This window comes from Semicossyphus pulcher, unplaced genomic scaffold (genome assembly GCF_022749685.1).
Source record: "Semicossyphus pulcher isolate SPU_LCO1_2020_fin unplaced genomic scaffold, fSemPul1.0.p SCAF_14, whole genome shotgun sequence".
NCBI classification, from domain to species: domain Eukaryota; kingdom Metazoa; phylum Chordata; class Actinopteri; order Labriformes; family Labridae; genus Semicossyphus; species Semicossyphus pulcher.
Genome location: NW_027211648.1, coordinates 24,121,735 through 24,141,980, shown reverse-complemented (window position 1 = coordinate 24,141,980; position 20,246 = coordinate 24,121,735). Strand labels below are relative to the sequence as shown.

The 20,246-nt window shown below is 40.8% G+C and overlaps 2 protein-coding genes across 3 annotated transcripts in view; one reads left to right on the top strand and one right to left on the bottom strand.

Annotated features, from left to right (window-relative positions):
* Nucleotides 1-532: 532 nt before the first annotated feature.
* On the top strand, nt 533-2,741 carry slc66a3 (solute carrier family 66 member 3). The gene is given in 7 exon segments (XM_069661110.1): nt 533-784; nt 879-994; nt 1,107-1,164; nt 1,519-1,566; nt 1,568-1,640; nt 1,849-1,899; nt 2,641-2,741. Coding segments are annotated over 7 exon segments (699 nt in total).
* A 104-nt stretch (nt 2,742-2,845) lies between these two features.
* The window catches only part of rock2a (rho-associated, coiled-coil containing protein kinase 2a), a 48,434-nt gene continuing 31,033 nt past the window's right edge, over nt 2,846-20,246 (bottom strand). The window contains exons 15-32 of one of the 2 annotated variants that reach the window (XM_069661326.1): nt 19,424-19,670; nt 17,235-17,341; nt 15,328-15,487; nt 14,587-14,747; nt 14,184-14,368; nt 14,017-14,086; nt 12,924-13,027; nt 12,430-12,616; nt 11,682-11,775; nt 11,498-11,592; nt 11,086-11,277; nt 10,818-10,986; nt 9,253-9,323; nt 9,080-9,168; nt 8,877-8,955; nt 8,504-8,762; nt 7,296-7,509; nt 2,846-4,567 (exon numbers count right to left, since the gene is read on the bottom strand). In XM_069661326.1, the coding sequence (XP_069517427.1) occupies nt 4,564-4,567; nt 7,296-7,509; nt 8,504-8,762; nt 8,877-8,955; nt 9,080-9,168; nt 9,253-9,323; nt 10,818-10,986; nt 11,086-11,277; nt 11,498-11,592; nt 11,682-11,775; nt 12,430-12,616; nt 12,924-13,027; nt 14,017-14,086; nt 14,184-14,368; nt 14,587-14,747; nt 15,328-15,487; nt 17,235-17,341; nt 19,424-19,670 (2,487 nt within the window). In that variant the 3' untranslated portion in view covers nt 2,846-4,563. Of the gene's footprint in view, nt 4,568-6,022; nt 6,227-7,295; nt 7,510-8,503; nt 8,763-8,876; nt 8,956-9,079; nt 9,169-9,252; nt 9,324-10,817; nt 10,987-11,085; nt 11,278-11,497; nt 11,593-11,681; nt 11,776-12,429; nt 12,617-12,923; nt 13,028-14,016; nt 14,087-14,183; nt 14,369-14,586; nt 14,748-15,327; nt 15,488-17,234; nt 17,342-19,423; nt 19,671-20,246 lie in introns of those variants that run through there. The other variant, XM_069661327.1, reaches the window with a different exon arrangement.

Below are 20,246 nucleotides of genomic sequence, written 5' to 3'. Positions count from 1 at the left end.
TGAGAGCCATACGCACATTTCTTACCAGCACTATGCCTTTATATTATTTGTTCATTATTTACATTTTTGATAACTTATAATCTGATCTGAATTAATTATTTAATAAGCCCAAATACTGTTATGTTCGTGAACTATGATAATTATTCATTAGGTTAACAGTTTCAGGGAAAATAGAAACAACGTCACGCTGATCAAACCCGACCTCATTGATGATCAGTCACACACCTGACTGAATAAAAAGTGTTACTTGCTGACAAAGAGACTCCTGCTCCCTCTGAATTTAATACATTTATTTATATAGCACTTTTTATGGTACTCAAAGTCGCTTTACATTATTAAAAACGACCAAAGAAACAAAGTAAGAACAGAAGAAACACAATAAGAGACACAATAAAGATGAAACACAATAAAGATTAAAACAATGAAAAAATCTGCATCAGCATCTTGATCAGAGATTTGAAGGAAGTCAGGTCGGTAGAGTCTCGAATGTGTTAGGGTAGAGAGTTCCAGAGGGAGGGGGCAGCTATGGAGAATGCTCTGTCACCCCAGGTTCAGTGCTTGGAGTGGCAGAGAGAGGAGGTTTGCATCAGAGGAGCGGAGGCTGCGGGAGGGAGTGCGGCGATGGAGCAGGTCTGTGGGTTATGGAGGGGCCTGGTTATGCAGGGCTTTGTGGGTGGACTTTAAACTGGATGCGTTGTGGAACAGGGAGCCAGTGGAGGTTCTGGAGGACAGTGATGATGAATGTGGTGGAGATGTAAATCTGGACGACGTCGGCATAGCAGTGGTGCCATGGCTGGCTCATGACAAATAACTGGTTACAGGTACAATCTTATGTATATGAGCTGTTTTAACCAGAGCCAGCAGCCATTTGGGAGTAGTTAATTACAAGTAAAACATTTATAGATGTGCCAATTGTGTCATCAGATGTCATTCTTCTGCTCCTGATTCTTCACTACAACGGCAGCCTGCGGCAGAGCCTCGTCTACATCTTGCTGTATCCTTTCATTACTTAAAAATAACCCCTGTGGAAGTGTTCATTCTGTGCTGAAGAAAAGCCCATTGGCTTTTTACAGTCCCGTTTTATTACCCTAACAGAATGTACTCAGGTTTGTCGGAGGTTGGAGGCTCCTCACAGTGGACAAGTGGATCATAGATTTGGCCATGGTAATAAATCAGTGTAATGTCAATCACAAGTCAGTGAGCAAAGAGATTGCATGTCGTCAGTCAGATGTTATGAGGTGGAGACTTGAACAGAAAGTGATACACACCTCGCTGCACCTCCTGACACCCAGACCTTATAAATGCCTCCTCCTGTTGGTTAATGAGATGAATCCTTCTTAAAGTATTGTTTGCATATAAATAAGTGTACGCTGTGACCCTGCAACTAACTGCAGGCTACAGAGAGTGTTTGAAACGTTTCATGCTTCTGAATTAAACTGAACTGTAGTTAATGATTTTAAAAGAACATGCAGAAACACTGGAGACTAAATCTTCATCCATTGACCTCTCTCCTCTCAGAGCCTGTGCACATTCATCAGTGCAGCCAGTAAATTTGCCCAGCTAGAAATGCCCGTGGAGGTCGAAGGATGCTGGACAGGTTAGCGCCCTCTCCTGGGGTATGGCTACATACACATGTATTGGTACGTATCACATACTGTCTTATGTGTGTGTCTTGCACCTTTACTCTTCTCAGTATTTTTATACTTGTTTACAGTTCATGTATATGTATCATAATATTTACTCTGCTCCTAATTAAATAAATGAGCAATTTCATGCTTCATTGATTAAATATTAGATGCTCAGTTGAATAATGAGGATGACATTAACTCGGCTTCGTCTTTGTTTCAGCGCAGATTTACACCACCACAGTGACAACTTGGAAACTTAATTCAGGATGATGTTTGTAGCTTTTATATGCTTCAGCCTAGAAAATGCAGTAAACATGCTGTAAAAGCTGCTGTGATAGTTTCTTAGTTTTGCTAAAGAGTTTCTATTTTTCCGATAATGAATGGCTGGATTATGAGACGACAGGCCCAAGTACTGACATGTAAAAATGCAGCCAACACCTTCTACATCAGGGCAAGACTCCCAGGCTGAAGAGATGATGTTTTATGGCTGATTTGCAATTTTGTTGTTGTTGCGCAGATATTTTGGGGCGTTTGGAAACCTTTGTAGGTGTTCTGTTTATATTACAGTTGTTTTTATAATCTCTCTGTAGTTGTTTTGTGTTTGTTTACGGTCATGTCTTTAGCTGTCCTGCTTGTATTTGTAGTCGTTTTAAACTCTTTGAAGTTGTTCTGAGTTAATTTATTGTCTTTTTGCAATTCTTTTTAGTTGTTCTTTGTATATCTGGCCGGTGCTTTTGTCATAGGAGGAGGTTAAAATGTGTACACAGGTCCGAAATAGGTGCTTTCTTTGCTTGTTCTGTGTGAAGCAGATATTATATTATATTATATTATTATATTACGATATGTTTCTCATTTTATGTAGAGAAGTAAACTGTTGCACAACGTGCACATCCTCAAGTCATAAGTTTGTGATGTTAAAAACTAACTTCATGCTATTGTGTCAACATTCTTGTTGAGGTCATGTGAATTAGTATCAACCTTTGAATTAATATAATCTCTCTTTTTGTCTCAGTGTTGGTGCGGTTCATCGCCATGACCTTGCTCAACATGTGGGTGCTGCTCACGGTGCTCTACTACCAGAGAAACAGCAGCAGGACCAAGAAAGACGAATAAGCAAAAATTCTACCTTCATACACGGTTGCAGTTTCATTTAAAAAAAATCACCAAGTTATTAACAGAATAAAAGCTTCCAAAATATTTCTTTAATGAGAGAGAAATAATCCAGAACCAGAAGGCACATCCATGTCTTTATTGTTGAAGTAGTTATTATTATAGAGCTGTTTGGTAGCAAACATGCAATCTGGATGTAGAGCCCTTAAATACAAAGTGGACAAGGCTGTATAAATAATATAATGTGCACTGTATGGCATGTAAAATATATACTGTGTATATCTATATGTATAAAACATGCATCTTGGTTAAAGAAGAGCACTCAGTACACACACACACACACGCGCACACACACAAACACACAGACGCGCGCACTTACTCTCCTCCTGCTATTTAAACCACATACACACAAGATGTGCCCAAACTCAGTCTGGTTACTTTAATACAAAAATATCAGGACAAACACTTTTATAAAAACGTTCAATGAAATAGTGCTGCTCAGTATTTTGACTCATGGGCTATGATTGCATACCTTCATTGATTCTGCTTCTTGTTGGTTAATTCCCCTTTTTTCAGAGTCAGGACAGACTCAAATACAACATTTCTATTAAGTGGAAGCTGGTGGGTGACAGCACTGAAGTGTGAGGCCTGAAAAGGCAAACACATGCACGTTCACTCAGAGTAGTTGGTGATGAAAGGGGGCTTCAGTCAAGTATATTTGGATAGAAATAATACAATGCCTGTGTGTCGTCTCTGGTAAAGCCCAGATGTACATTCAAACAAACACAAGGAGCCAAGCTCGGATCAGAGAAGCATTAACGGTGCACCCCATGAATTCAGTAAACATTAACCCTCGTATCTGACAGTGCAGGTTGAAAGATTATGGGATTGGGAGGATCTCATGTGATCTAATGCCATTCAGAGCAGGATTCTGTTCACTTTAAAAACCATTACTATCTGCATACGACGACAAACTGGTGATTCAGAGCGTGCCTGAGTCAGAAATCTGAATAAGAGGCACTGGAGGCTTTATTTGCTCAAATCCTGGAAGGACTTGACACTCTTCCCCGCCTTGCTGACTTTCCTGGAAGTCGCAGCTCGTTTGCTTCAGTGCCTTATTCAGGTTTCAGTGACCCGTGTGAACGCGCAGCTGAAAGCAGAATTGTTCGAAGCAAGAAGCTACAATCAATATGTTAAAGAGTCTGAATAAGTACAGATATTGTATCTGGGATCAAGTTCAGCAACCTCTGCTGCATTCAGCCAACAGAGTAAAGAATATACTATCTTCTGAGTGTAGTGTTCCACCATAAAACCCTTCATACTGGTCACAATCATTAAACACAACAATGTCTTCTTTATTTGGCCACGAGAATCCCCAAAGGGTGTGAGGGAGAGTGTTCCTGTTGGGTCCTTCAGTCAGACAGTGAGTCCTGGTGAGAAGTGTTGAGGTAAGTGTATCCCCTTCTTGCCAGCCCTGGTCGGGCTCATAAGAGCTCTCCTCTTATGTTCCGTGGGAGCCGAACGAGCTACTCCAGCTCCCCAGAGACACATAATTGTTGTAGTCAAGGGCCCGAGTGAAGACTTCGACTAATATGCTCACAAGTCATCCAGCTGGGTGAAGAGATTGTAGGTGATAGCTGGGGTGTTCAACAAAAGGGAAAAGACTTTGTAACTCTCACAGGCTGCAGCACAAAATGGTGGGGTTGTGGAGAAGCGATGTGGAGTTCAGTGTGCTGATCTGCAAACAGAGCTTTGTATAGTCTTTGAGTCAGGAGGAAACAGCCCCCCCAAAAAAACCTTCAAGATGCATCACTCCCAAGCAAGGTTAACTGGAGGAGGAGACAGAAACAAATAAAAGATCAGTGTCAGCAAATACCCGTGCTTTGTCCAGGAAAATAAAATGGGATTTAACTAAATCCTCTACTGAAGTATCCTGCAAAAATACTTTTACTCACTCATTTCACAATGTTTCGGCCTATATTCCTTAACCAAGAAAAGCTCATGAATTACTTTGGCTTTCAACGCTTCTATGCACATACCTGTCTATAAAATGTCATGGTAAAGTCTTGAGAGCTTTGTTGCTGCAATACTAGTGAGTATTATTTTTCATAGATAAAAAAATAAATCCTATGTGTGGAGTTTGCAAAATTGTATTTGAGATCTGTTTAGTTTCTCGCTTTAATCAAAGTTTGGTCTACCCCCTTTAACTTAAAACTAGAAAGTGCAACTTATTAGGATGTTAAATGCCATCTTAATGATCCTTAATATTTGAGGCCAAGATGATTCTGAAGACAAAAAAAGGGGAATATATTGGCTATTATTATATTAAGGCCATGGTTCTCAACTGGTGGATCCGGACCCATAAGTGGGTCACAGAGCTGTTTTCAGTGGGACACGGGCGTGTGCAAAAATTCGATGCTGCGCTTTTATTGTGAAGGACATGGGTTTCCGATGGCGTGTGTGCAGGAGTAGTGTAGTGTGTGAATGGGTAATCTCAGCTACAGTTACATTTACATTCTTGAAACGTGATGAGCTGACAGTAGTTGGACTGACGTTGCACTTTTTTAGTTTATTTCTGTTGAAAATAGGCTGTGAATTGAATGAATGTAGAGGGAATATTTTCCTCTCATGCACTGCCACCTGCTGGTCATTTTGGTTGACCATTATACTGGTGTGTTATGTGATAAAGACATACTGTGATGTTTTGTTCCGTCTCAGGTCCAAACTGCACCGTTTTTCATTCAATAAATTTGAGTGGTTGAAAAATGTTGGTGGTGATTGGTCATTAAGGGGGTGGTGGTGGGTCCTGAGGCTAGACCAGTTGAGAACGACTGATCTAAGGTATCTCTTTATTTCTTCAATATATCTTTCATTTATTTGTCAAAAGAATTGTGGCCAAGCTATAAACTGAGAGAGACTTTTTACAGTTAAAGAATAAACTTGTCTGCTCTCTAGTGGACAAACTTCACAATGGAGACACTGTTACTGAATTACTGCAAACATATCTTTGTATACTGCAACTTTCCAAAATCACAGGAGATATTTTCCATTGCAAAAGAGTACAGGTGAAATAATCTTCCTGAAATAAATGATAATATATATATGTATAAAAAAAAACATTAAAGTGAATATGCTTCTATTCTAACCCAGGACATAATGCATCTACTTTCACTTCAAAACACCCAGTGTGAAGATGACCCAAGCCTCCAGGTGAGCCACCAAATGTTTCCCTCACTACGCACATGCACAGGGACCAACATATGTGACCATCACCAGCACCACAAACAGACAACCAGGACTGTGTCGAAACATTTTGTGCAAAAAGACACATTTTGGTTGTAAAGAATCAAACACACGTTCAGGAATTGAGTCATTTGCAGGGAAACGTCTGAGCAAAGGAGGAACACGATGGGAGGACTCCTCATTTGTACCACTGTCCACTGTGGGATTCTTCTCGCCTCATTTTGAAGCCGTTTGACCTGCGAGGGCTGAGGTCAGAGGACAGGAGGTCAAGATGGGTCAGACATGTTTTAGGACTTTAACAGGGTGACGTGACTAGAGAAGAGCACCTTTATCTCTGCAGCTTTGGAAACATTTAAGTTCAGGTTTACATGTTTTAAAGTAGCAGAAGGTTTAAAACACTTCTCAGTTTTGATCCCAAGAGTTTCCTTCCCTTTTAAAATAAAAGCAAATTGGGACTGTAGCTGTGTGAACTGATGCCTCGTGGAAACACTGTTCCACCGCCACTGAAATCACAGCACTGCACTGCACACACTGCACTCAGTGTTACCATATGGGCTCATCAGAAATGAATAGAGGAACAATCATCATCGATATCATCCAACGCCCAGTGCCAGTCCTGAAGACCGAAGTCCTCCAATCTGAAAGGGGAGATTAGTTTTGATGGCCGGGCACAACACTACATACAAGCTGGTATCCATAAATAAACTCTGTTCTTGTCAAGTATAGGATTGGTTGTTGTTCTCATGATTAAGTAATTGAGGTGTTATGTAAGGAGAGCTAGACCACAAGAGGGGCTCTCATCTTCTGCAGGCTGATCATGTATTCAGAGGAAACAGCTCCACAGCTGCTCCCTGTCTCACACTTCAAAAACACTTCTCACTGAAGCTGCAGGGAATTTTAGATATCAGCAAAGGTATTATTCTCCTCTATGAGAACAGCTCCACTGCATAAACACAATGTTTGTAGGGGGTTTAACACCATATGCCTTTACAGAAGGCGGAGTAAAGAAATATCAACATTGCTTATGTAAAAGATCTGATAACTTTGAATGCACTTAGATCAGAGCGATAGCAGCAGTGTTAGCCTGAAGCTAATAAGCTATTTTAAATTTGACAATTTTTAGGCCTAAAGATACAAAAAATTCAAGTATTTTAGGTTTGGAAACCCACTGAAACTTCATCTAGACTTAAATAGGAAATATAAACAAAAGTAATACAAACAATAGTACATTCCTGTAGCACAGTGATAACAAATGTAAGTAAAATAGGTTTCTTGTTCATACTGTTAGGACATAATTTCTCGTCGCTCTGCTACCTGCTCTTGCTGGTGGGGAGCTGTCGACTGGGCCTCCTCATGGACTGACTGGGCTGCACTTTCATGGAGGCGCGTGGCGAGGAGCGTGAAAAGTGCTCTGGTGGTGGAGGCTTCTTTGGGATCTTCTTGACCAGTCGGCTCACCCACTTCTGCTGCTCCTCCTGGGATATGGCGAGCAGCAGCAGGTTCTTGGCCGTAGACACATCATAATTCACTGGTGGTGGAAGAGAAGAGAATTTTTCAGTTGTCTTTATTAGCAACAATTGCAGTAGTAACATTTTTTTCCCACACCTCTGTGCTACAATTAAAGGGGAATTCCACTATTATTAAACCTAGGTACATTTTTATTACATATTTTGAATAAAAGGTACAAAAGGTTTTGCCATGTTAGCTGTGAAACAGAAAGTAATGGCTGCAACGTGAACTTTCAGGGCAACCATGGCCAATTTTTGGCCTTTGGACTTCATTGACAACAGCTGAAGAAAGACAGGAAATGTGAGGAAGAGAGAGTGAGGATCACATGCACCGAAGGGCTGAGGGTCGGAGTCCAACCCAGGGAGATGGTGCAAGGACTTTACTTCTGTATATGGTTGCACTGTTTAGCTCATTGTGCTCTAATGAATGAGCTAAACAGAGGCCCAGAAACAGCTTTTGCAGCAGTCTCTTCAAAGCCACCAGAATCCAATGACAAAAGGTACACATTTTATTTTGCAGAACACCTGTTTTAATAAGTTAGCTCAGATCGAACACAACACAAAACACAAACAAATCTGAGGAAGGCAGAGATCAGCAACTCCCTAATCTTCAAGGTAAAATTACTGTTTTTGTTTATAGAGTCTGGTGGCTTTGATGAGAGTGATTTTGCTGGCAGCATTTTCTGGTTAAAAAAGGATCTTATCTTAACAAAAAGTGTGTAATGATGACAGTTATAATGACAATCTGAGCCTGCCAGTGGCAAAAAAGAAGGTAATCTGAACGGGGCGCATTGGCCCTGAATTATAATATTGCCACCATTACTGCCCGTCTCTTAGCTGATGGCTTTAACTCTCTATTGGAGCGATTACAAAACTTTGTGTACCCATTTAGACCCCAAAATATGTTTAAATAGAACCCAGGTTTTAAAAACTGTTGTTCCCCTTTAAGCTACCCCAATGGCTCTGTTAGTTCAGAGATTAGACCTTACATAGATGCACACGTGACAATCTTACCTTTGCACGGAGCAATGATCTCCTCCTTCTTGTCCATGTGGTCTTTGTGGCACTTGATGTGGCAGCGCCGGCACTCCAGAGCCGGCGGGGGCTTGAACATGTTCCACAGAGGCTTGGTGCACGCCTCACAGTTGGTGGGGAAATGGTAGAGGGTGGGGATGAACTCATGGCCTTTGTGGCAGATGTAGCTGGACTTCTCACCAGACGCCTCAGGAAACTCTGGCTCCTTTTTGCTCTCGCCTTCGTTGGCATAAAGAATCTGGAAAATTGATATCGGGAATAAGGAGCCAATTAGTCTAAATGTGTGCTTTTGACACACAACAAATAAATATTATATTCTCATTTACAAATTTTAGACAGTTAGGTGACAGACCTGGAATATCCTGGGAATTTCTTTGGCGTCAGCACGGTACACATCTGTTTGAGTGACAGGCCTCACATGGAAAAGTTTGCTGTGTGCAGAAATTAACCTCTTGTCACAAAAAGTCATCTACATCTCAACAGAAAATGCCTAGAGGAAGTAATGATCACAAACAGTCTTAACTGACATGAATCTTTGCAGAGTTGGAAACTTACTCTATATCTAGCACCATGTAGGGAATGGACTGCTCTTTGTCCTGCTCGCTGTTGTAGAAGAGAATCTTCTTGCTGCTCACTACAACATACTACAGCAGCAGAACAGACATGGCCAGGTTATGATACACAAGGAAAGACTGTTTAACATGATCACAACAGCTTTTTCTGCATACCTTTTTCTCCCATCCAAACTTCTTGGTGTTGTTTCTGACAGGGAGAGACAGCCAGCCCTCCAGCCTTGTTTCTGCGTGGGAGTTACAGAATGTAAGCTTTATGATATTCTGTCAGTGTTAACATAAATCACATCTTTAAACCAACTATGATCCGGGTTCCTTTATCTTTTGTCTTCCCAAATAAAATGTTGCTGTATTTTCAGGTCACAGGAGTGAAGCCGATATATCCATCCACATCCATCAGCTGCGTATTGTTACTAACTGTGTAATTCAAACACCAGTTCTGATATAAGGTCTAATCTAATTCTCTTTCAGATTTGTACATATTGAATGAAACCGCATATTATGAAGAATATCTGCACTGGTAAAATCTCCCTAAATTACTTCATTTGGTATACACCAGCAGCAGCAGCAGCAGCAGTGACATAGTAAAAGTTGTAGCTGCTGTGCATCACTGAATCGTGGCCTTGCATTTTGAGAAGGACGCACAAGACAGGAGAGGAAAAAAGATTGATAGTGCTAAGAGCTAATCTGAGAAATAGGAAAACCAGAGGCGGCTTTACACACTGAGGAAATCATCAACTGCTGTCAAATATCGACTAATCAAGAGACATTTCAGAGAATTTGTGTTGTTCATCTAGAAAACATTGAAATTACTTTTTACAAAGATTCATTGCTCCATTAGTGACAAACTGATGTTGCTCTTCTTCCATTGACGGGAATAGTTCACATACTGATTCAATTCAAAACATTGTCAAAACATCAAATCTATGCATCTATAATTTATGTTCATAAACATAAGAGATACATTTGCAGTAGCTGGTGCAATAAGTCTTAAACAGTGTGGGTGTAATGGAATAGTATCCTAAGCAAACCGAGTGTCGAATGATTCTTTGTTAACGTGACAGCCTGGTTGGCTTTAAGAGCACAACTTATAGGTCAGATGCTGCAGAGGTTATGAATGAGACATGTCTGATGTTATAAAAAATGTTCATGTTGAATTAACATTACTGTGACCAAATATTAGTGTTGGGAATTACAGAAATTAATTATCTTCTGTTGTTTGTGTCTTTGTTATACAGAAATGACCACGACAGTGCTATGGATCAAAAATCTGTCTGAGGATGCAGTGTCGCAATGTATATGTATGTATATTATGAATACATGTGTATTAATAACTAATTAGTATGTGTGTTAGTTTTACAGTTTTTGAGGAACAGAGTGATGCACAATTCCTGCCAGCTTAAAGAATCTTATAATAGTTTATTTTCATGCATATGAGGGCAGATTTTCTGAAAGGAGGAGGAGGAGAGTGAGGAGGAGGAAGAAGAGACAGAAGAAGATAAAGTACAGAAGTAGGAGGAGGAGAATAAGTTTGCTTTATATCCTTCAGACCCCAGATCCTCATCTAACTCACCTCTTTACAGTTATTTACCAATACCTAATCACTGTAAGCACTGTAACATATTTTAGTAAAGCAAGACTATTTAACGTTGTTCAAAACTATAATGATAAAGAATATGAGGTTCATATACATCAGCTTCACCGAGTGGTTGAGCTCTTACCGGTGTATGCATCATCAGCATCAAACTCGGGCCCGCTGCCGCCGCTGGCAGAGTCCATTGATTGAACGCTGAGCGTCTGCAGGTGGTTCCTCAGCTGCTCGATGTCGCTGTCCTTACTGTCCAGAGCCATCTGCAGCTCAATACGCATCTGACTCTCATCCGACAGTTGCTACAACCAAAAGAATCAATCGAAGAAACAAGGTCCATGGGAAATTATTATACATGACATCAGACAATAGAGCACTCGGAATACAGCTGCTCTACTCACCGCCTGCATCTCGTTGATCTCTCTCTGGTATTTGATGATGGAGCTGTTGAGTTTTTCCTTCTCTGATCTCAGCTCCAACTGCAGCTTCCTGTTCTCCTTCTCCTTTCGCCGCATATCTGTGTCATTACCACGGCGACTGCCTCCACCACGGACCTCCTTCCTATTCATGATCTCTGCGAGCTTATTGACGGCCTGTAGACAGACATGGGTTCATGCTTTAGCTTGTTTTCTGAGTTGTCAGGTTTATGAGAGAGCCTCAGGATCTAATGAACACAGAATCCAGCTCCAGAGGCTTTTGATTTTACTTTTAAAAACTAAACCTCTCAAGTTGCTGTTTAGGAGAATATATGTGACCAAAAAAGAAGCACATGCGTGGTAGGATCAGCTCCCGGTTAAGTTTAAAAAGACTTACCTGAGTTTTCAGCGTCCTCTCTGACTGCAGCTGCTTCTCAAACATCTGCTTCATTTGGCTGATCCGCTGCTCCACATCCTTCGACTTTTCTGATTCTTAAACACAAAAGAGACACAAAATTATAAATGTTAACCTTTGAAATATTTTGCCTATGAAGCTTCATGATTTTTAACAGTTTGTTTACCTTCAATTGCTTCCTTCAGTTTGTTGTTCAGCTCCTCCTTCTCATTGGCTAAGTTAGCTACATCACTGGTCAGGGTCCTGTTGGCTTCCTCCAGCTGCATGGGACAGGAAATACTTCACATTCACTATGCTGTGGGTAACTATGAGCACTCTATAAGCTGTCTGCCAGCTGTCCGACCAACAGCTGTTTCTCTTACAAACACATCCAAAAAAGTAGTTAAAACTACCTAAATACCTTTCAAACAATCTGCATATTATAACATATTTAAAGGTGGGGTATTATGATCATTTCGAGCTTCATATTTCACATATTTTTTATACCTGTGGAGTAGCCTAGAATAATTTACAGATATTAAAAATCCTAATTTTTCTCACACTGGTGCTCTGTGCAGGCCCTCATACAGCCTCTGCCTGAAACACTCAGTCAGCTCTGTCCCTCTAAGAAACCCCACCCCTACAAGCTCACTTTCTTGTGATTGGCCAACTCTCTGAAGCCTGCTGAGGCTCCACTTTGTGACATCACAAAATCTAGCGTGTAGAAAAACCTGTGTGAAACCTGGCGTTCACAGCAGCCTGCAGACTGAGCTGAGAAGCCTAATCTCCAACATACTTTCACGTACAGATCTGCATCCAACACTGTAACATTATATACAGTAAATGTCTTAAAATGTGAAACAGCATAATACCCCCTCTTTAAGCAACAGGCAAATTATGAAAACTATCAACGTGCAACAGCTGATGCGACTCACAGAACTGATTGTGATGTCCTTCTCGGTAAGCTCCTGGCGATGGCGGGCCATCATCTCCTTCAGTTCCAGCTCCTTCATTATCTTCTCCTTCTCCAGGTCTGAGTACTGCTCCTCAGCAATGGAGCGCGCCAGCTGCTCCGAGTCAGCCTTTGTCAGCGTGATCTCCAGCTGAGCTGCCAACGAATCCCTGAAAGAACATTAAGAAACAGTTAAAAGTTTGAACAACCATTAATCAAAAACCCAGAATATGAGAATGAGTCGTTCAGAGATGTAAATTAGTCTTCTGAAAAAACAGCTATTGAATTTTTATTGACTTTTAAAGCAGAGCTTGATCAATATTTAAATTGTTGAACTACAACTCACAGATTTGACATTTGGGGTAACCAATAACTATGGTAGCGATGCAAATACACACCTTCAATTATGGCTTATTTTACTTAAAAGTGGATTAAAAAGAAAGTATTATATCAAATTATGAAATTTAATCAAACCACCTCTCCTCCTGCAGCTCTTGCAGAGATTGCTGCACATCTTTGTAGAGCTTGTTCCTCTCCTCACACTCCTCCTTCAGCTCACGAACCTGGGTCTTATATAGCGTCTGGAAAACACAGTAAACAGCTTAAATGCAACTCTTTCTCACAGGTGACATATTAACACACAATAAGGTGCAACTTTTTGCCTCAAGCACCTTTTAGCAGCGTTCAATATTAAGCAATCTACTACTTCTATACTACTATACATGGTTGTATAAGTTAGAGGAGAGGTTTCTTAAACTTAAAGACATAATCTCGAAGTTCTCAGTTTTGTTCTATGTGGCGGCACCTAGTGGCGATAAAAAGGAATGTGGGCACAAACGTCTCAATTTAACCACACTTCTACGGCTGGCTCCCTTAGTCACGGTTGTAACTCTTGATTTTCCTCGCTGACGGTTGCTTTCCTTTTTTTTGACTTCATCTGACCGTTGAATTTGTTTCTTTTTCTTTGGATTTTCACTTCTTCTTGAAGTTGTATCTGTACTCATCGATCTTTTCTTTGTTTGTTCAGCCATAGTAGATTACTGTTTACTCGCAACGCTTGCAGACCGGAAAAGCAGAAGCTTAGCTCCGCCTACCCTCTCTGGCAGACCAACCACTGCTGGGTGACGGAAAACACGTCACTAACTGGGCGCTGCTTGTGATTTTTTCCGCGAATGTCGCCACAGACACCCAGTCTGTAATAAAATTATAATCTGCAAATGCAAGGGCTTTCATCAGTAGGCCATAGGCTCAATCACCAGTGTTACCTCATTCGGCGATAGATTTAGATTTAGACTTAACAGACATTTATTTAAATGAAAATCTTCGAGATTATTACTTTAAATACTGTTCCTGAGAACTAATGAAATATTACATTCATTTGGAACTGGGCAGTGAACATTGATTCGTTCATCAGCTAGTCGATAAACACTACAACATGCATTAGCTCCTAAAATAACAGAAATGTTCTTGTGGCAGATGACAGCCCACACACTAAGCAAGCAAGATGCAGAACCATAATGTTGCACACACATGTCCAAATTTGTAATAACAGGGCTGTATACAGACTCACAGAGAAATACTGCTCAGCTTCTAACTGGTCCTGTAACTCCTTCATTTGTCCGTCTGTGTCTTGTCTTTCCCTGTCGTCAAAAAGAACAGAATGTATTACTCATCATCATCTTTATTTCAAGATATGAAGTCTCGAGCATGAATGTGAGGAACAAACTGTAAACTGACTTGCGCAGCTCTTGGTTCTGTTTCTCCAGGCTGCGTTTAATGTCCAGCAGGTGGTTTGTTTCCTGCTTGAGTTGCTTTTCGGAGGTTCGAAGAGAACTGAGCTGCTGGTTCTGGGCCTTCAAGTCATTCTGGGTCAGGTTACGCTTCTGGGTCTCCTGCTCAATCTTCAGCGTGAGGTTCTTCACCTAAAAGGATGAATTAAAATAGAGAGGGACAGAACAATTATGAGCGGCTGTGGCTTTCATTGTCTAGAATATTAAAATAGCTACTTTTGCTACTATTCCTATTCAGCTTAGAGTTGACACATTGTTACATAAGCTAGAAGATTGGTTTCTGCAGCATGCATTTAATATCCAACACACACTTCACTGTTGCCCTGCACAGAATACAAACACTCACTCACCTCCTCAGTCAGTCGGTCCTTGTGTCTCCGCAGCTCATCGAGTTTCTGCAGAGCCTGTTTGTAGTCGCAGTCCATCATGCTGCTGTGCTTCTCCAGCTCAAGGATTCGGTTCTCCAGCCGTAGTTTGGCTGATCGTTCCTCCGCCAGCTTCTGCTCCATCTCTGGATGGGACATATTTAATTATGTCAATAGATTTTCCTGATGCTTAAGTTATGTTAATCAACTGTTTGCAATTGAAATAATAATTCTTTTTTTTTTCGTACTTTCCGACAATGTTGATTGGCTAAATATTGACTATAGTTTATGTTGAAACTTGATCATAATTCATAGGTAAGATATTTTTCCCTTCGATGTCCTCAGGCTGCTCTTTACACTGCTGAACAGAAGCTTAGATCTGCTGGTAGGAGAAAACTGAGGGGGAGCGGCTGCAGAATTAGCATCTGCCTGGGCGGGCAGAAAAAAAGAAAAGTACTCCGCAGCCTCCCAGTGAGCAGGGCTGGATTGGGATCTGCAGAGGCCTGAGCGGGGTTTATGGCGGGGTCGGCCATGGGCTGCCTGGCGCCCAACTCTGACGTAAATAGAGGTGGAAGATTTTTTACCAAGGTGGATTTCCTGCAGAGTTACCATATGCTAAACAGCAGCCTTATGTCCAACTTTTAATTGCTTCTCCTTCATAACAACTAGGACGAACAGACAGTTGAAATAAACAAAGAGGTGTGTGTTAAGGCTCGGTTCTCTTACCCTTCATGGACTCTGACTTGGCACCCTCGATAGTTACTTTGATCTTGCTCTTGTCAGCCAGCAGCGCCCTGGTGGCCTTATGAGAGGCCTCCTCCTGCTCCAGCTCCTGCTGCAGCACCTTCAGCTTGTAGGTCAAATCAATCTCTTTGTTGCTCATCTCCTGTACAAAGAAAAACAAGGGGACAGATGTTCTGATAAACCCAGTGAAACCACACATCCAATAACATAAAGATGACATGATGGCAAACAGAAAAGCTCAGAAGAAGAGCACTAAACTAACATAATCTGAATCACTGTAAGATTTAAAGTTGTCATCTTTAGAAATCAATGTACAACTTTTATAGAGCTTGTTTTTAAGAAGTAAAAATTATATAATTTTTATAATACTGATTACTGAATACTGAGAACTCTGGCAAAGAATATATATGTTTAATAGAATTTTCAGTCCCAAGAGGAAGTTGCAAAGTTGCGTCCGACAAATTCATGCAAATTCAACAAATTGCAGCAACTTTTTCTCAACCCTGCAAGTTTGGCCAATTGCTGCAGGTTTATCGCAAATTTCGCTGAGTGTGTGAAGTCATGTACATCACCAAACTCACTTCTTTGATCTTCAAAACATCGATCTCCTGAGGTGTGCAGTGTTGTAAAACATCAGACATCTTCTACTGTTTTACTTACTGATTACTGATGTTTTTGTCAGCACTGATTTTAAATATTCATTGCACAGTGAGATAGTAATCCCCATGTCTCTTGTCAATTGTTTTATGCTGCCACAGCAGCAGAGAAATGAGTAGAACAGAGTAAATCTTTTAACAACATGTAGAATCTCCCTTTTGCATATGGATAGCATTGAACGTGCAGTAAGACATGAGCATTTCATAGCTATTGAATGTAGTGTCCTTCAGTTTTTGCACATTTTATTTGGAGTCCTGACACAGAAATCAACCATAGGTGATGTCAGAAGACAAACAGCTCGCTTAGTCAATACATGGCTTTACTTGAGTGTTTGTCCCAGTTGCTTACAGCGATGGGTACCAAAACCCGGTATTAAACGGGCCCTGGGGCTGAATTATGAAAGACCGTAGTATTGATAAACTCTGACGTTATCGGTTCTGCTTTCAGTACTGGAGAAATTAAGAGAATTAATGTCCTGTTTGTTCTGCTACAAAAGCATTATCTTGCACATTTAATCCTTTATCTGAAGTTTCTATGATGCATATTCCCAACCCAGAAGACAGATCTCTCTCACGGAGCCTGTTTGCAAGGGGCGGGGGACACTCTCGCTCACACACACTACAACCGCTACAGCACACACACACACACACACACACACACACACACACTCAGCACACAAGAGATCCTGCTTGTGACGATGGCGGAGAGAACTAAACATTCAAAAATGTTGTTACACTTCACCAGAGTCGATGCCGACAATGCTTGTAGCCACAAGTACAACAACACTTGTTAAGGGTGGAAACAGGAGCAAAAAATTACGATACCCATCTCTACTAACAGTTGATGTGTCATGCGATGGACACCTCAACTTTCATTGCAACTTTAAAAAAAAGCTGACTTGCAATCAGGCATTTATGGCTGCAACAATCACAGAAAAATGCTGGAGGGACTGATTATTGCAGTTCAAGGTGTCTGAGTTACCCCTAGGAATTTATACGACTAAACAGCCTCTTGGTCTTCAATCAAGAAGGAAAGGGAGGCAGGCTGCTTCATGAACAGGCCGATGGCGTATTTTAGTTTTGTTGTTACATCTCTGCATTAAGATCACTCACACTTTTTTTTCAGGCCTAAAACTTAATTCAAATTAACCAAAGAGCATCCCGGCTCAAGAAAAGGAGAGGGTGATACTTGATGACTAAAAACCATTAAAAGAATAAGAACAAGAGGTTTACCTTCTCCATGTCTGTATGTTTTTCCTGAAGCTGTCTCTTCTCACTCTCAGTCTTGGACAGAGTCTGTCTCTGCTGACGTGCCTCCTCCTCCAGGCCAGAAATGCGTCCTGCAAGAAAAGAGTCGTTTGAGAACCATGTTTCAATCCCTAAAACAAAGTATATTGTAAAGTAGAAACACAAAAGAATAAACTATATTATATTTTTACGTTTCCTTATTTTTTTCTTTATAGTACTGAGCGACATACAAGCTAGAGTGTGATAGTGTGTTCTTTGTAGCAATGCCAGGTTACACAAAGAGTTTGTTTATATACACACAACACTCTGATTATTCAAAGAAAACAGCTTGGGGCAATATTTGGATGAATATTCACATGTATCGACTGAATGCTATCTCTCAAATATCCTGGTTCATTAAAGAAAGCTGGGGAGTTTAAATGTAAAAACAAAAGGAGGGACTGAGCAGGACTCTGGGTGTGTTTACGATGTTTGCTTCAGCAGTATGACCTCAGCTAAATAAAACACTCATATAAAGGCTTTTATAGGACAGTTTAAATAAACTTGGTATTGCCCTTATCAGATAAAAGCTGAATTATAAGCCTTAATGATAACATAAGCCCTCGTACAGTAACACAGCTACTATTAAACACTAACCAGCTGAAACAGAGAAACAGACTGTTGTTTTATGACGAGTCAGTCCAAAAGAGGGAGAGTATCCCATATATTTCTATTCTCTACACTCAGGTTTGTTTAATCAGTCATACTGGCCTAAGGCCCCATATCTCTAAATATCAGCTTTATTTGTTATTGTTTGAGTTACAATGGCTCTTTAAATCACCTCCAGACAAACCTGTTATGATTAAAAGCTCTGACAATAAATTTGACTCAACCTCTCACACACACAAACACAGAAAGCGAGTGTGTTTGCTGAATTGATTCCACGGTGTAAACTCCTTAGTAAGGCCTGTAAAGCCTCCATGGTGCCCTCTGTGCTTGTGTGGCACAGTTCTCTGGTGCATCTTGCTCTCCTCTGAAATCTGAGACCTTCATGAGTCACTACATCACAAATTCTCTGACGCAGAATCGTTTGTCAAATATGCATGTGCTGCATATCTGCTTAAGCTGGTAAATAAATCCCTTTAATCAAATAAGTCGAATTTGTGTTTCAGGATGATGTTAAAAAATGAAGATTGATCTTTCACTTTAAAGATATAATCTCAAAGTTTCTTTCTATTTGATGGCACCTTGATGGCGATAAAAGGCAATTACCGGAGCAAACGTCCCAGATAACCAGACATCTACGGTTGGCTCCCTTTGTTATGGTTGTAACTCTTGATTTTCCTGGCTGACGGTTGCTTTCCTTTTTAGACTTTTGCCATATCTGAGCGTCAAATTTGTGTCTTTTTCTTTGTATTTTTACTTCTGTTTGAAGTTGTATCTGTAGTCATCGATCTTTTCTTTGTTTGTCCAGCCATAGTAAATTACTGTTTACTCGCAACGCTTGCAGAGACGGGAAAAGCAGCCGCTTAGCTCCGCCTACCCTCTCTGGGTGATGGAAAACGCATCACTGACTGAGCGCCGCTTGTGATTTTTTCTGCGGATGTCGCCACAGACACCCAGTCCAGAATAATACTATATACTGCAAATGCAAAGGCTTTCATCAGTGGGCCATAGGCTCAATCATCATCGTGTTAACTCATTCGCCTGTAGATAGTGACTTAACAGACATTTAAATGAAACACTTCGAGATGATATCTTTAACTTGGGTATAAGGATATGAAGCCGCCATCGCTTCCCTGAGCTCCTGTAGTTGATAGTTACGCAGTCATCTGGAATTCGGAAAACGTATGTCTTCAAGCAAACCACTGTCTGTTGTTTAGTTCAGCTACAACAACTTAAGGCATAACTAATTAATTCCAACATCATCAGAAGGCATGTAACAGAGTGGCGTGTGGTACTGTGACTTGCACAAAGAAAGTGCAGCACAAAAACCAATGCTAAAACATTGTAACATGAGGGGCATCACAGTCGCAGATTGGATGTGGTGTAAAAATGAAATCTGAGAACATATTTTAAGGCCATATCCCCTGCACCAATAACTGCTTATCAATACATACAAATGAGCATGTTAACAGTCTGGAAATCTTTCTATATCATCTTCTTTATACTCTATGTGCATGTTTATCACCCACCCATCAGGTCGCTGATGGTCTCTGAGCCCTGGCTGTGCTCCCTCCTCTCTGTCTCCAGTGCAGCCTGCAGGCTGATGCATTCCTTCTCCAGGCTCAGCTTGCTACGCTCCAGCAGGCAGGATTTGTCCTGCAGCTCGCGCACGTTGGCCTCCAGCTGCTGCAGCTGCTTGCTGCTGTCCGTCTGGGTTTTACGGAGCCTTGTTGCTGCCTCAGACTCTGCCCGTAGCAATGTGTTTGCTTCTTCCAGCTGATTGAGATGAGACAAAGAAATTAAAGACAAGATTTTTTTTGGCATTTGCCTTTTTTAGATATGACAGCTGAAGGGGGACAGGAAATACAGGAAGAAAGAGCATGGATGACATGCAACATAGTGCTGAAGGCTGGAGGCCAGCCTGGGGCCGAGGACTCAGCCTGTGTACATGGGGCTCATGTTCTACAAACTGAGCTACCGGTGACCCTCATCTATGTTGTTGTTGTTTGCAGTCACAGTATGTCTGTTCTATGCAAACCTTTCAATTAAGTTCTCTTATTTTGTAAAAAGAGACACAATCATTGTGTATAAAGTTTGCAATTTACAATTTAGTACTTTCTGAAATCTATCAGAATCACATAAACTACCAAGTTTTTTTTCCCCAAGTTATTATTTACAATTCAGAATATGAAAAGAAATAGAATTAAATAAGAAAAGTGCATGAACAAAATATCTAATATAGAATATATCTCCCTAAAAAGTCTGTAAAGGAATATTGAGATATTGTCTAGAGAATGCAAAGGTTCCCAGTATTCAGTTTAGGGAATAAGATATCAAAAAATGTCCAAAAGA